The sequence below is a fragment of the Anastrepha ludens genome, chromosome 2 (assembly GCF_028408465.1).
Source record: "Anastrepha ludens isolate Willacy chromosome 2, idAnaLude1.1, whole genome shotgun sequence".
Classification (NCBI taxonomy): domain Eukaryota; kingdom Metazoa; phylum Arthropoda; class Insecta; order Diptera; family Tephritidae; genus Anastrepha; species Anastrepha ludens.
Genome location: NC_071498.1, coordinates 51,474,412 through 51,488,984, shown reverse-complemented (window position 1 = coordinate 51,488,984; position 14,573 = coordinate 51,474,412). Strand labels below are relative to the sequence as shown.

Sequence of the window (14,573 nt, the reverse complement as noted above, 5' to 3'; positions counted from 1 at the left end):
ATTTCCACCATCTGCTAGACGGAATGTGGATTTATATTTACCTAAGTTTAATCTTTTTTTTTTTTCAAAAAGTCAACCCAGCAGGTCATTAATTAAATTTAAAAAAATATATGAATAAATTCATTGACTCATCATTAACTCTTACAACTGTTTTTGGTGATTTTATCTAGTGGCCCACTTTACCCGAATACCCTGGGCCACCTAACCCACCATTTTTCTTTTCATCAACTTTTAAGGAGGTTTCAGTTTTTCTATATTATCAGACGAAAACGATTATATTAGGGTATGTTTTGCAATAAAATGTAAAGATAATTCAACATCTATTAGAAAGAAAAAAAGAACGCTTTTTCATTACGATTATTTTGGCAGAAATTAATATTAGGGTAGAATTGTGTCCACAATACCCGACTTTACTCAAGGTAAAAAAAAAAAAAACTTGTTTACAAAAAAAAAATTTTAAATTTTGTATTTACTTGCAAAAAAATTGAATTTTTTATTTAGTTGCAAAAAACAAGGTTTAAGTTTTTTATTTCCAATAAAAAAAAATTGAAAATAATATTTTCTGTGCATTGACTTAAAACTTTTTTGTCATATATGAAAAAAACTCTCTAAAAATAGAACTGTGCCAACTATAATTCTTGATAACGACAGTTTAATTCAAAAATATGTTTTTCTTATACTTCATATATTAACTTAAAAAAAAAAAACCCAAAAAACAGCAGCTGCCAACCATTTAATGTAAATCTTAAAGAGAAAAAACAGATTTATGTAACTCTTTTTTTTTGTATTTTGTTTTTCTTTTTCTTTCATTTTACCAAAAAAATTTTGATTCAAAAATATTTTTAACACCACCTTATATTTTATTATTGACAAAATCATCGGAAAAATAGAATTGGACAAAAAATCGCTAAAATATAATTAATATTTACCTTAAAACGATAAAGATGTTTTAGATTGATGCCAACCATGTTTTTTTTTTTTGTTTGCATATTTTGAAATTAAAAAATTTTCATTGAAAAATATAATATTTTTCCCTGAACCTTCTATTTTACTATTCAAAAAAGAACTGAAAAACAAATCACTGTGATCTATTATAAATGATGAAAAAAAATTAAGAACTTTTTGTCATAAACAATGCAACAAAATAAGACCGATGTCATCTATTATCTGAAGCAAAACAAAAAATTAAAAAAATTCTATAGTATTTAAAACAAAATTAGAAGAAAAAAAATATCTCGGTCATCCATTATTTTCGAAAAAAAACTTCGAATTTTAAACACATTTTTCGAAGAGTTTATTTATATGACATTCAAAACCAAATCAACCAAAAACCGATCGCTTGCCCTAAGGACTTTTCAATTAATTTGAATTTAAAATAAATGTTTCCAATAGCTTACTTTTTCCTTTCGCCACATCGTATTTTTCTTTTTCAAACAATTAATAAAAACTCCCTTTATTTGCGCACAAATTGAATTTGTCTTTATATTTTCCTTAAGCTGGAAAAGAAAAATTTCGCAATGGCATAAGTACATAGATTTTTACCAAAATATTATAAACTTAAAACACAACTATTTCGTAATTATAAGTACATTCATATTGAGCTTATTATTAATGAGTTCTTAGACAATTGAACACGTTTTCTAAATATAGAGTTTATATGCCACAAATAATTTTTAAGTATTTAATTAGTAATGCTTTGGTCAAGTCAAAGCATTTAATGCATACAAAGGCGTGTTCTTGCTAAATTCATTACATACTTTTTGCCATTAATGGAGTTGAGGTTCTCGAAACGTAATCATTCCACATATCTCTCATATATTCATACTCCGTAGCTACCTATTCACGCAAATATTAAGGAGTTTCCAATTTTCTTCTATATTATAAATTAAAGGCCTGGATTCTTCGTAAAAGTGGTTCCTCAGTAATCTGAAGCACATTCTTCAATGTGCGTAGATTTCGTACTGCTCTCGCAGCTAAGGAGGAGATTTCACCACATCACTTTTCAAACAGCTACAGCAGATGGAATTTGAAACTGTTTAATATTCCCTTTGTGGTATGTAGGTTGAGAGGAATTTATTCATACCCTACGTAAGGGCCAATTAGTCACTACTTGTTAGAAGTAACATTGAAATACTTTGAGTCAATTTTTAGAAATAATTTAAATCAAACCTGTAGCCTGCAGTTATTAATCTAAACGCAGCACTTTCACCTAACAAACTACAATTAAATTTCAACTTGAGTGCTAGAGTAGGGGTAGTTCGAAGTGCCGCACTGCACTGATTCTAAGGAGTAATGGATAGCACTTGAGAAATGTATATGTATGTATGTGAAATTAACAGACAAGCTGCATTCATGGGAGAATACCACTTATACACTATTGAATGCAACTCTCAGCACAGCCAACCCAGCAATCATAAACATTCATGCCTCAGAGAGCGATAGCGCTTATTACTATGTGCCTGTATTTACACAATACGTCCGAACAACATTGTTCGTATGCTATACGAAGGAGCTGAAATTTATTGTATACGTGGGCAAGCAGTGACGTTGGCAGCGAAAGGCGTGAATGAGAAAACTAAAAATGGCTAACGTTGTACTAAAGCCAATCTCGGCGTGTGTCTGAACAATGGCGCATTGCTAGCAACAACAATATATATCGAAATGCGCGTTGAGAGCACAATCAAAAATGCTGCGTACAATTGCTGTAGTACCATCGTATATTGGAACTACGGGCATTTACAAAGACCTACAAATTTCAATAGGGGAAGCGGTAATAAAGCAACAATTTATGTTAAGTTATAAAACTAAATTACATAAACATCCTATTAAGTAAAATCCATTTTACGCGTAACGAAATATGAAAATGATAAACGAATCTATACGAAAATGACTAACGAATACAGTGTCGAGTTCTAGTGCAGGTTAATTAAATTAAAGCACTTAGTAATTAAATGCTGAAAAAGGAATAATTGATTAAGATTTGTGAACCTATTGTTAGTATCTCAGTAATAGGTAAGATTTGCAAATATAATAAAGAATCGGAAAATAAAAAAATAAATCCATTTCACGTCGCCTTTGTATGCTTGAAATGTCAAAATATGTTGGTAAGTATATTTTGTGACTCCAGCTCGCATATTTAGCTAATTAATTTCTATTAACTCAATTAGTGTTTATGTAATTGTTATCGATTGCTCTATGTATCGATTTTTTTGTTTGTCTCTTTTATTAAACTGCTTGTATTGCGATTATAAATAGAGTCGTTACATTTTTTTTTAGAGCTATGAATTGAAATCCTGCTACCCTGTGTATTCTTCATTCAGGTTTTAAATATCTGCTATTAAACTATATTAAAAGATTTGATTTGATCCTGCAATAAAATATTTGTGTATAATTTTTTTTTTCGTTTTCTCTTAGTGTGTCAATTAGTGTGGCTTTAAAGAGCGCAGCGCTAACAAAGTGTTTGTTTGTATGCTATGTTGTAGTACGGGTGTGTATTTGTGGCGATATATGCAGTATGACAACACTATGCATTTTTAATTTATTTTTATTGCTATGACTCTTAGGCGCAAGTATTCTGCACTTAAATATTTGCTTCTGTAAATTTTCACTTTATGTCATGCATTCGTTTTTTTTTCTTTTTGTTTACTTTCAAATGCAGATTTGCATATTTTTTGTGTTTTTGCTGTTTGTGATTTTTTATTTGTGTTCTTTTTTTTATTATTTATTATTCTATAAATAGTAGGCATTCATTTTGTGTTAGACTTGTTGATAATATATTAGTTAGTAGTAATTATAATTATTATAATAGTTGTTTCATGAATTTGACTAAAAACTTGCTTGTTTTTGTTTTCTTTCTAAATGAGTATAAAAATCTCAATGTAAACTTTGCTGAACTTCCAAATCTCTACGATCTCTAATACCAACATCTGTCTACTAACAACATTATAAGTAGTGGCTAGCGACTTCACTTTGATCATTTTCACCATCATCATCACCATCACCATCACCATCATCATTCCGACCAAACGTCTCTGTTTCATAATTTTTTTCTTAGCTTCTTCGCCTTCAACTTAAACCTCCTCCTCCTTGCTGCCGCCCCAGAAGCGATCGAAGCGGTCACGAGCCTTTTCTAGCACATCGTGCGCTGTGGTGCGTGCTGTTACCGCCGTGGTGGTCGACGTGGACGATGACGAAGTGTTGCCACCGCCACCAGCGCTGACACCAATACCACCACCTCCACCACCCAAGTGGCCGATATCCACATCAAAGATGGGATCATCGAGGCAGCGTAGTGTTGAACCGGGCACTGGCTTGCCGGCTAGTTGTGGTGGTGGTGGCGGTGGTGGTGATGGCAGACCACCAGCGCCAGCGGTTGGCTGCGTGGCGACAATTGAGCGTCCAGCACCAACGGCACCGGTTGGACTTGTGGTGCCCATCTTCGGTTCGGCATGTTTCCAGGCTGCACTCGCCGTGAATGTAAGTGTGTGTATATGTGTGGGGGGGAAAGTTACGAAAGTGTTAAACGTATTCCAATGCTTTTTTTTTTTTTTGTTTTTGTGTTATTGGAATTTTTTGTGGATTTTTGCATTGAATTTGGTTTGCAGTGAATTGTTATAGCTTTTGGCTTAATTAATTTACTTGAAATTTATTTACGTATTTTATTTTTTAATTTTATTTTCTTTTTTGGTTTTGCTTGATTTGATTTAATTTGATTTGCAGTTTATTATTATATATATATAAATTACTTGATAAATTACTTGACTATTGGCGCAATGTATTGATGAGTAGCGAATAATACGAATACTTTAAGAAGCTGGTCTGAGTTTGAGTTTGATATGGATTTCTTACTCGATACAATATATATCATAAATATATATATAGAGAGATTTTTTTTTTTGCTTTACTTAAGTTTGCTAGCGTCTTTTTTTCTGTTTTTTGTTTTTTGCAATTTATTTTTTTGAATTTGTTGTGAAGAAGCGACTTTAAGGCTTACCGTCCATTTTAGCCTGTTCGGTTAATTGTGGCGGTGCCGATTGTGGTGGTGGCGGTGGCTTCTCGACCGGAGTCGAAGCCTTTATTTCGCTCTGTGGCCGGCTATAGTTTTCACCTAGAAAATGTTTCATATTTTAGAAGTGAATATTTACATACATTTAAATACAAGTATGATATTAGAGGTAAAAGGAGCTGAAAGTTTAAAAAGCAACAGATTCGTTTTTTGTATTATTTCTATGAGTTATAAAAAGTCAGGACTAAGAGACTTGCGCAAGAATTAAAGTAATAAATATTGATTAAATATTAACTAAATAATAAGGCTACAAACAGAGAGAATAAACTATTCCTAACTTTAAAGTACACTTCAGCTTAGCAGTTCATATCATCAGAAGTTGAATAGAAGCGCACCAGAAATACGATTTTTAAAAATGCATCCACATGAGCGCCATCTTTTGTGTAATTTTTTTTAAACAAAACAGTAGCCTATAACCTACTGGGATGACTTTGGAAAAAGCTCCAAAGGTTGTTTATACCTAAAGTGTATAGATTATCTACATTCATTAAGGAGTAGGATCTTAAATATCGGTCGCTGCTCCTCGCTAGAGTCAGGCATGTTCAAAAAAGATGTTGAATTGTTTACAACCCTTCCTCATTCCTACAGCTATGATAAAAAACATGCATGCAAACGCCTAATCTCTTTGCGTGATTTCCTATAAGATAATGTTCTGTGAAGGCCCCTACTAAGAGTCCTAATTTTGAAGTCTACTCAACTTAGATAAACATAAATTTAGTATTGGCCATATTTGTCTAACAATCTCGCATCTTTGATTTACAGAATTGATTAGTGCCTCTATAAGCTTGGAAGTTGCGAGAGGTACCCCCATAAAATTATTTATGTTTGGCAAACAGGTACCTTCGTTTGCTAGTTGATCCGTTCCCTGGTATATCTCTGTGACCTGGGATCCGGCATAATATAGTACAACACTGTTTAGCCATCCCATTAAGAGATTAGCGTCAATATAAGATACTCCTTGATGTTATTTGGAATGCATCTTGGAATGCATCTGTCTGATAGAATCTTTTCTATGACATGATCTGTCTCTTGATGATATTCTGTTTGTTTCTAGTCATCTTAAGTTTCTGCTCTTCGCTATATAATCCTAATTCTACGCCGGTATTCATTTTAGGTCCGTCCATGTAGATCTTAACCGCAGTTAGTATTATAATAAAAAAAAAGCATTCCCAGAATATTTCTAATTTGTAAAGGGTTTTCCAATAAGAGGTGTTATTTCGATATTCAAAGAAAAATTCTATTTTTTAATATAAATGATCGGATGTTTATTTCATTATAAATAGGAAGGTATGTCGTTAATAGTGGAAAATAACATCGGGCAAATGACCACCACGACCACGCTTACAGGACAATATCCTTTTCATACATTTTCCAAAGTGGCTGCCCTATGTCCTCGATAGACTCACCAATTCCATCTTAGAGCTCTTGAATCGACCCTGGGCTGTTGGCGTAGACCTTCTCTTTCACATGGCTTCAAAGAAAAAAGTCACAAGGTGTTAAATCAAAAGATCTCGGTGGCCAATTGCGATCACCTCTTCGAGAGACCGTTCGCAAACTCTGTAAAAGATCAATGGTTTCGTTGCTTGTATGACACGTAGCGGCGTCTTGTTGAAAATAAACGTTGTGCAGATCAATACCATCCAATTCCCGCCATGAAAAATCGTTAATCATCTCTTGATAGCACAGTCCTATTCAAAATAACACCCGTTATTGGAAAACCTTTTATTATCATTTTAGTTTCTGAAACTCCCCCGATATAGACAATTTATGGTTCCACATGCATATGAGGTTTTTATCGTATCATTTACTGTAGCAAGGTGTTATATTCTGTGCTCTCTCCACATCAACCACAGCTTTTTTTATTAATTTTTTTTTAATATTCCCAACTTTCAAGCACGAAAAATTATAATTTGCGGCAATAATCGTAGGTATCGGCACTCCTAATAATTTTCGGTATCTCTTTAAATGAATTAATTTTTTTTTTCCATTCACCCGAACACTTCAAATTCAAGCTCCTTCTAACACCCCCAAATTCATTTCAACTTATTTTCTAGTATTTAATAGTTACCCTCTTTGACATTCTGTGTGACAGTGAATGTTTTCCCTGTATCCAATGGCACAGTCCAATTGACTGGATCCGGTGAGCGCATCAATATCTGCTCTGGCGATTTGACGCGTGTAGGCTCTGGTGGCGATTTGACAATAGGCTCATCCGGTATCTCAGGCGCTGCTTGAGGGCTGCAACTCGATACGGAAATGGCGGTCTCACGACCATCCTCGGCATCGTCTAAAACGTAAGCGGGTAATCGGTGAAGAGAAACAAAAATTATAGCAAGAAAGAAAAAAGTGTTAGAAAGTCTTGTACAGTGATAAGAGACATACAATTGTGTTCCCTTTTACAATTTAGGTAATCTAATGTTTTTTATTTTTTTTTTTTTTTGTTTTGGTTTTTATGATTAAAACTATTTATTTGTTGTTGATCAAATATTTCTTTATTTCTCATAGCTGATTGAAAGCAAAATTTATGGCTTGAGTTTTGCGGTTAGTAAATCGAAATAGAAAACAAATTTCACTTGTAACTCAGTAAAACTTGGTGTGAAATACAATAGATTCAAAACAGAACAAAACGAATAGATATAAAAAAAATTGTAAACTCAAAAAATTACACAAACATGTGTTGGAGCATTCGAAGCGGTAAAAAGCTCAGCATTTCGAAACCGAACCGAAGTAAGTTATGTAGGGGGGAAAGAAGGCAAATAAAATTAAAGCGCGATTATTTAGTAAAAGAAAGCAAAGAGGTCATAAGAAAGTTGCCAATGAGGGTGGGAAAGTGGAAATTAAGCCTGGTGGGTAAAGAGAGGAATTGGAAAACGCACAAAAGAACATACACAAAGGCAGTTTTAAATATATTTAGAAGTTATGCATAGAAGTAGTAGTAGTTTTTTGTTAGTAGATAGTTAGTATGTAGTATTTGGCATGCAGCATAGAGGGGCATCAGCTGTGGAGCAGACAAAAAGGTACAAGTACATACGTATATATGTATATAGTAGGCAAATATATGTATGTATGTTCGTATGTATATAAAAAAATATTTCCAAACTGAGGTAGAGCTGACAGAAAGGTACATACATAAGTCCATAGATATGTGTTGGGTTAATATAAATATTATCAAAAAGAACTTATTCCCGAACTGAATCGACAAGAAATCAACAACAAACGGCTAACAAAATTTTAACTGACTTATTCTTTATGAGTTTAATGTATGCGTGTGTGTGAGTGATTGATAAATGTATCACTTAAGAATTTACGTTCCGCGCGTTATCATACTTGTTTTTCCTTTTGTCAAAGGAGAACAATTTTATTTTAGTGGCCAATTATGGGTAAGGATTTCAGACATTGCATACAAAAGATATTAAATATTTTGTGTTGAGCAGATTCCGAGCATCCAGTTTTTGTTTACGCATTAGGCGTAATATAGGTATATTGTTTTTGAAGGTACATACAAGGTGGCCTAAAATTAATCAGCCTGTCGGAATATTTATAATTTGTGGAAATGACGTCTTACGCAAATCATTTTTGACACTTATGAACTAGACAGCTGGAGTATACAAAGAGGAACACAATGAAGTGCGTAAAAATCGAAACAAAGATTTCCATCACTAAAAATGTTTTTTCTGCCTTTGTATTTAGTCAAAAAGTTGTTTAACAACAAAATTGGATGACTAATTTTGCGCCACCTTGTATCTATCGCCTACACGAGAATAAAATTATTAATCTGCTTATTTTCTTACTCCTGATATATCAGTGCCGAGTTATATAAGTATGATGAAAAGTTCAACAAATTTCCTAGGACAGCGCTTATGCCCTCGAGCTAGCGCTGCTATTTAGATATTTTTACCTGCGTACATACACTGCGTTATTTAATAGCAGCACTAGGACTGTTTGCTGTCACTGGTAAACAAGTTGGTAGCGAGGATGTGGCAACAAAACGGAAGCACTAGTTGGATTATGGACGAATCACCACTTAAACCAACCAACCAACCAACCAGAACTGTTTGGCAATCTTTTGACAGTTTTTTTGCTTATTATTTCTTTTTAATTTAATTTGAAAACAGTTTTTATGAAACTATTACTCATTCTCCTAAAAAAAGTCTTATAAGCTGAAGTTCCAATTTTGTGCAAATTTAAAAAAAAAAATCACACGTTCAAAAAATTTTCGTCAAAATTTCACGCTTTTTAATTAAAATCTTTAGAAAAATTTCAGGCACGCAAACAAAATGCAATTTCAAATAACTCAAATATTGCGCTGATTTTTGACAGCATTTTTCTCTGATGCTCTTTGCATTTCCTCCATGTAACGAACGCTCAACATTTTTGTATATGGAGAAAATAGACAACACCGCCAAATGAAAAATTATCAGAAGTCAATGCGATTTTGAGCCGCTCAGAAATTTAATTTTATTACAATATAATAAAATTTAATAGGCTGCAGATATGCATACCCGAAAATTGGCTAGAAATTCTAGCTAAAAAGTGTGAAATTTTTTGAATTTTGAATTTTTTTTTTAATTTGCACAAAATTTGAACTTGAGCTTATATGACTCTTTTCTAGTTTGTACAAAGTTTGAAACTTAGACTTATATGACTTTTTTCAGTTTAATGATTTATGTTTTCTTAAAAAAGTTAATAAAATTGTATAATTGTAAAAATATTGTTTGAACATTCGACATGTTTGTGTATGAAGAAAATAGGCAACACCGCCAAATGAAAAGTTCTCAAAAGTCAATGCGATTTTGAGCCGCTCAGAAGTTTCATTTTATTATAATAAAATTTAATAGATTATAGAGCTGCATACCCGAAAATGTTCTAGAAATTCTAGCTAAAACGTGTGAAATTTTTTGAATTTTTAATTTTTTTTTAATTTGCACAACATTTGAACTTGAGCTTATATGACTTTTTTCTAGTTTGTACAAAGTTTGAAACTTGGACTTATAGTATCATAAATGGTTTTTGTAGACAAATGAACTATATTTTTATAAAAATAATTATTTCAATTAAATGAGAAAGAGAGAAATGATCAAAACTGATAATTAAGTCCCTGTGCTATAATGTTTGAACCCAGTGTTTATTAATAACTTCAAAAATAGGCATGCATTTACTTTTTCCTATTATTGAGCATTTCACTCTTAACCCCTTGCCGTGCTTAAACGGGTCTGACTCGTGATGAAAATTTTGGCTCAAACATGAATATGACGAGCCAGGCTCGTGAATAGATCGCTTTCAAATGAATAATAAATACAAAAGCTATTAGTGTTTATTTTAATTGTGCAAAGTGTCTATATCAGAGGCATTTACGTTTCAATTCGTATTGTGACCTTTCTCGCGCATCAGTGAGATCTGTTTACCACGCGTTCACGCGTAACACTTGGCCCGAGTTTCGTCGAGCTAAATGGCATGGCAAGGGGTTAAGGGCACCAAAAAAGAAGAAAAATGATATAAATGGAAAAAAATTGCAAGCACAACTGCTGTGGTGCCTTAGAAAAATAGTTGAGTGCTTATAATGCTCTGAAAAGTTTTTAAGGTACATAAGGAAATTAAATTTTTTAAAGTACCCTGACATATGTACAATAGCTAAGCACAATATTGAGGCATGTCATAGTTCAGTCATACTACAATTTAAAATATTGTGAGTTCGTAAAAAAATCGAATTAAATAAATCTAAGATTTTTGAAATTTAAATCTGGAAAAAAAATATAAGTCGTAGTTTCATTAGAATTCCATTGGGTTTCTTTTCACCGGCTTTAAAGAAATTATTCTTAGTCTTGAAATCATTTGCAGCACAATTTCGCTATCTACCATAGGGTATGAATTATGAGGTATAATATGATAAGCTATAAGCAATTTAGCTATTTACTCAGTCATAAATTAGTCTGCACACTATAATATAATATTTTTATGAAAAAAAAATTGAGTTTTTGTTTAAACAAATATCGCACCATTTTTTTATGTGAGATTTGTTCAGATTTTTTATTTTATTTTACTTCTTATGGCTTAAAGTTGTTCCTTTTATAAAAACACAAATTATTGGGACTTTAGATGGGATATTTAGTGGCAGCGCGCAAAGCAGCTTAGCGACCGAAGCGAACCAACCTGCACGAACCTGCATACATATGAACTGTGAGTATAGCTAACATTAGCGCTGTAGGGGAACAGTGGTATGAGGCGCCATGTCTCAAAAATTTAATTTTAATTTGAGTGTACTATTACTGTTATTATTATTATTTTTTTATATTTCAAATGAACATTTTTTCATTTTATTTTTAGCTTTTTTTCATTTTTTTTTTTTTATGTAAGCTGTACTATTAAGGTATACTATATTAATATGCACATCCAAATGTTTATTCAGCCGTCAAGTATAAAACTTTCTGAATAAAGCGCAACAAGCTAAAGCGCATGGAACGCTTTATATTTTAAATAGACGCTTAAAGTATTTAGTGATGTCAGTTATGAAATTATTTTACCAACAATTGCTACTTTGGATTAAGTAGACAATCGCAGAGGACAGTTCGTTCTCGATGAATAAAAACCACACCTCATATACTTTTCATCATGGCGTTCTTTGCATCTACTTATACAATGCAGATGCTTGAATCATGAAACATCCAATGAAGACTCTTGAAGTGTTTCCGATAAATGTATAAAATTTATAGCCTTCTCTTGGTTTCATAGTCCAAGTGAAGAAGAACTTAAAGAACTTTCACCTAGTTGTATTATTTGGTGTTGGTAAGCAGGGATAAATGATTGCATTTTGAACCTAGAATTGAACTTTTTCGGCATTCACATTTTTTAAGGTGACCGCGAAGTGATGTTAAAGTACTCCTATGTGTATATGGGCACTTCGGAAACTACGTATTTTCGATTGGGTAAATAAAGGTTGTCAAAAAAGTCTTGCGGTATTTCCGCAGGCTTGTCTTTGCAAGCGCGTAGTTCTAGTTGTATTCGTCGAATCGGTTTACGCTAGAGCTTTTTGGAAAGCTCTTTTCACGTGCTAACACGTGTTTGATTAATTGTTGTTTGCTTTTAGTCGTTCGTGAGTTATAGCGTCGCAAACATGGAGCAAAATAAAGAGAAAATACGGCATATTTTACAGTACTACTACGATAAAGGCAAAAATGCATCTCATGCTGCCAATAAAATTTGTGCAGTTTATGGACCCGATACAGTTTCTATTTCCACCGCACAACGATGGTTTCAACGTTTTCGTTCTGGTGCAGAGGTGATCGAAGATGCGCCACGGTCCGGAAGGCCTGTCGTCGAAAATTGCGATAAAATCGCTGAATTGATCGAAAGAGACCGGCATAGTAGCAGCCGTAGCATCGGCCAAGAGCTGGGTATGAGTCATCAAACCGTTATAAGCCATTTGAAGAAGCTTGGATTCAAAAAGAAGCTCGATGTATGGGTGCACGACTTGACGCAAAAAAACATTTTTGCCCGTATGGATGCATGCGAATCGCTTCTGAATCGCAACAAAATCGACCCGTTTTTGAAGCGGATGGTGACTGGCGATGAAAAGTGGGTCAGTTACGACAACGTGAAGCGCAAACGGTCGTGGTCGAAAAGCGGTGAAGCTGCCCAGACGGTGGTCAAGCCTGGATTGACGGTCAGGAAGGTTCTTCTGTGTGTTTGGTGGGATTGGCAGGGAATCATCCACTATGAGCTGCTCCCCTATAGCCAAACGCTCAATTCGGACCTGTACTGCCAACAACTGGACCGCTTGAATGCAGCACTCATGCAGAAGAGGCCATCTTTGATCAACAGAGGCCGAATTGTCTTCCATCAGGACAACGCCAGACCACACACATATTTGGTGACGCGCCAGAAACTCCGGGAGCTCGGATGGGAGGTTCTTTTGCATCCACCGTATAGTCCGAATCTCACACCAAGTGATTACCACCTATTTCTGTCCATGGCGAACGAGCTTGGTAGTCGGAAGTTGTCCACAAGAGAGTCCTGTGAAAATTGGCTCTCCGAGTTTTTTGACAATAGGGAAGCGAGCTTCTATAAAACGGGGCATTATGAAGTTGGCATCTCGTTGAGAACTCGTCATCGAACAAAACGGCGCATATTTGGCTTAAATCGCATTATTATAACCAATTTTATGAACAATTGAAAATTCAAAAAAAATACCGCAAGACTTTTTTGACAACCTATATATTTTGCGGCTGCCGGTGTCGAATTTGTTGGTGCGTGACTACCATTCGGAAGCGCACAGAGCACAACACCAGTTTGTATGAAACGTTGTAATGGCAGACCTCCGAGTGTATCTCGGCTTTGCCGTTGGAAGGCGGCATAAAACTGTAGGACCTTCCATTTGCGGAGAAATATCAAGAGGCATACTCAAATAGGAGAACTGCGCGGTCAAACACTATATAAAGGGTGTAAGAGCCAATTATAACGTATTATATAACACATAGGCTGAAAAATTCCGAGCCTAACGAAAAAAATAGGCCTCAAAATAGGTCTTAGTTACAGTAATAACCTCTTCGCTCGAGCAAAATTTCTAACCGGCGAGCATTATTTTAGGTCTGCGAACAGCCAGTAGTCGCTGGGAGTCAAATCTGGCGAATACAGTGGATGTGGAAGTACAATTCTTGACTTATGATTATGGTTTTTGTTCAACAATGAGCAAGCGCGGTACCCACTTTGAACCGAGTTTTCTCATAGTCAAATGCTCATGCAAATGCTGTGGGCCTAAAGTAAGGTGAATTTATTTGTCAAACTTCGCGGGATTAAAATTTCGCTCTAGTTATTTTTTTCATGAGTTGGCAGCACTGTTAATAACATCTGGGCCAACTTTCATGTGAATGACATTATCTGTAATATATTTACGCTTGTGTTTACCAAACGTATTTTCGATTTTTACAATGTCTGATTTGATTGAGCAGAGAAGTACCATCAAATTTTGTTTGCGGAATGAAATTTCGGCTGCGGAAACGTTTAGTGGTGATTCGACCATGTCGCACGAAAATGTTTATAAGTGGTACAAAGACTTTAAAGAGGGTCGAGAACGTGTTGATGACTTGGAGCGCTCCGGACGACCATCGACGTCAATAAAGTGAAGGAGTTAGTGCTCAAAAATCGTCGGTTGACCGTTAAAGACCTTACTGATATGATCGGAATATCAGAAGGATCTGTGAAAACCATTTTGAAAGACCACTTGGGCCTACGAAAAGTCAAATCTCGTTTGGTACCGAAAACTCTCAATTTCTTGGAAAAAAGTCGTCGCGTTGACGTGTGCGAAACAATGCTTTCAGACTATCAGGACAAACTCAAATGCATCATTACGGGAGATGAGACTTGGATTTATGCTTACGACCCTGAAACAACCGACCAATCAAGCGAATATTGTGCTAAAGGCGAGGCCAGACAGTCGTTCAAAAATAAAGGTCATGATGACTGTTTTTTTCGATTTTCGTGGTGTGGTGCACTATGAATTCCTTCCATCTGG

The 14,573-nt window shown here is 34.5% G+C and overlaps 1 protein-coding gene across 1 annotated transcript in view; it reads right to left on the bottom strand.

The window, feature by feature from the left end:
* Positions 1–1,049: 1,049 nt before the first annotated feature.
* LOC128862011 (proteoglycan 4) overlaps positions 1,050–14,573 on the bottom strand; it is a 102,463-nt gene continuing 88,939 nt past the window's right edge. The window contains exons 12-14 of the mRNA XM_054100429.1: positions 7,134–7,352; positions 4,994–5,107; positions 1,050–4,459 (exon numbers count right to left, since the gene is read on the bottom strand). Coding sequence (XP_053956404.1) covers positions 4,071–4,459; positions 4,994–5,107; positions 7,134–7,352 — 722 coding nt within the window. The 3' untranslated portion in view covers positions 1,050–4,070. The remainder of the gene's footprint in view (positions 4,460–4,993; positions 5,108–7,133; positions 7,353–14,573) is intronic.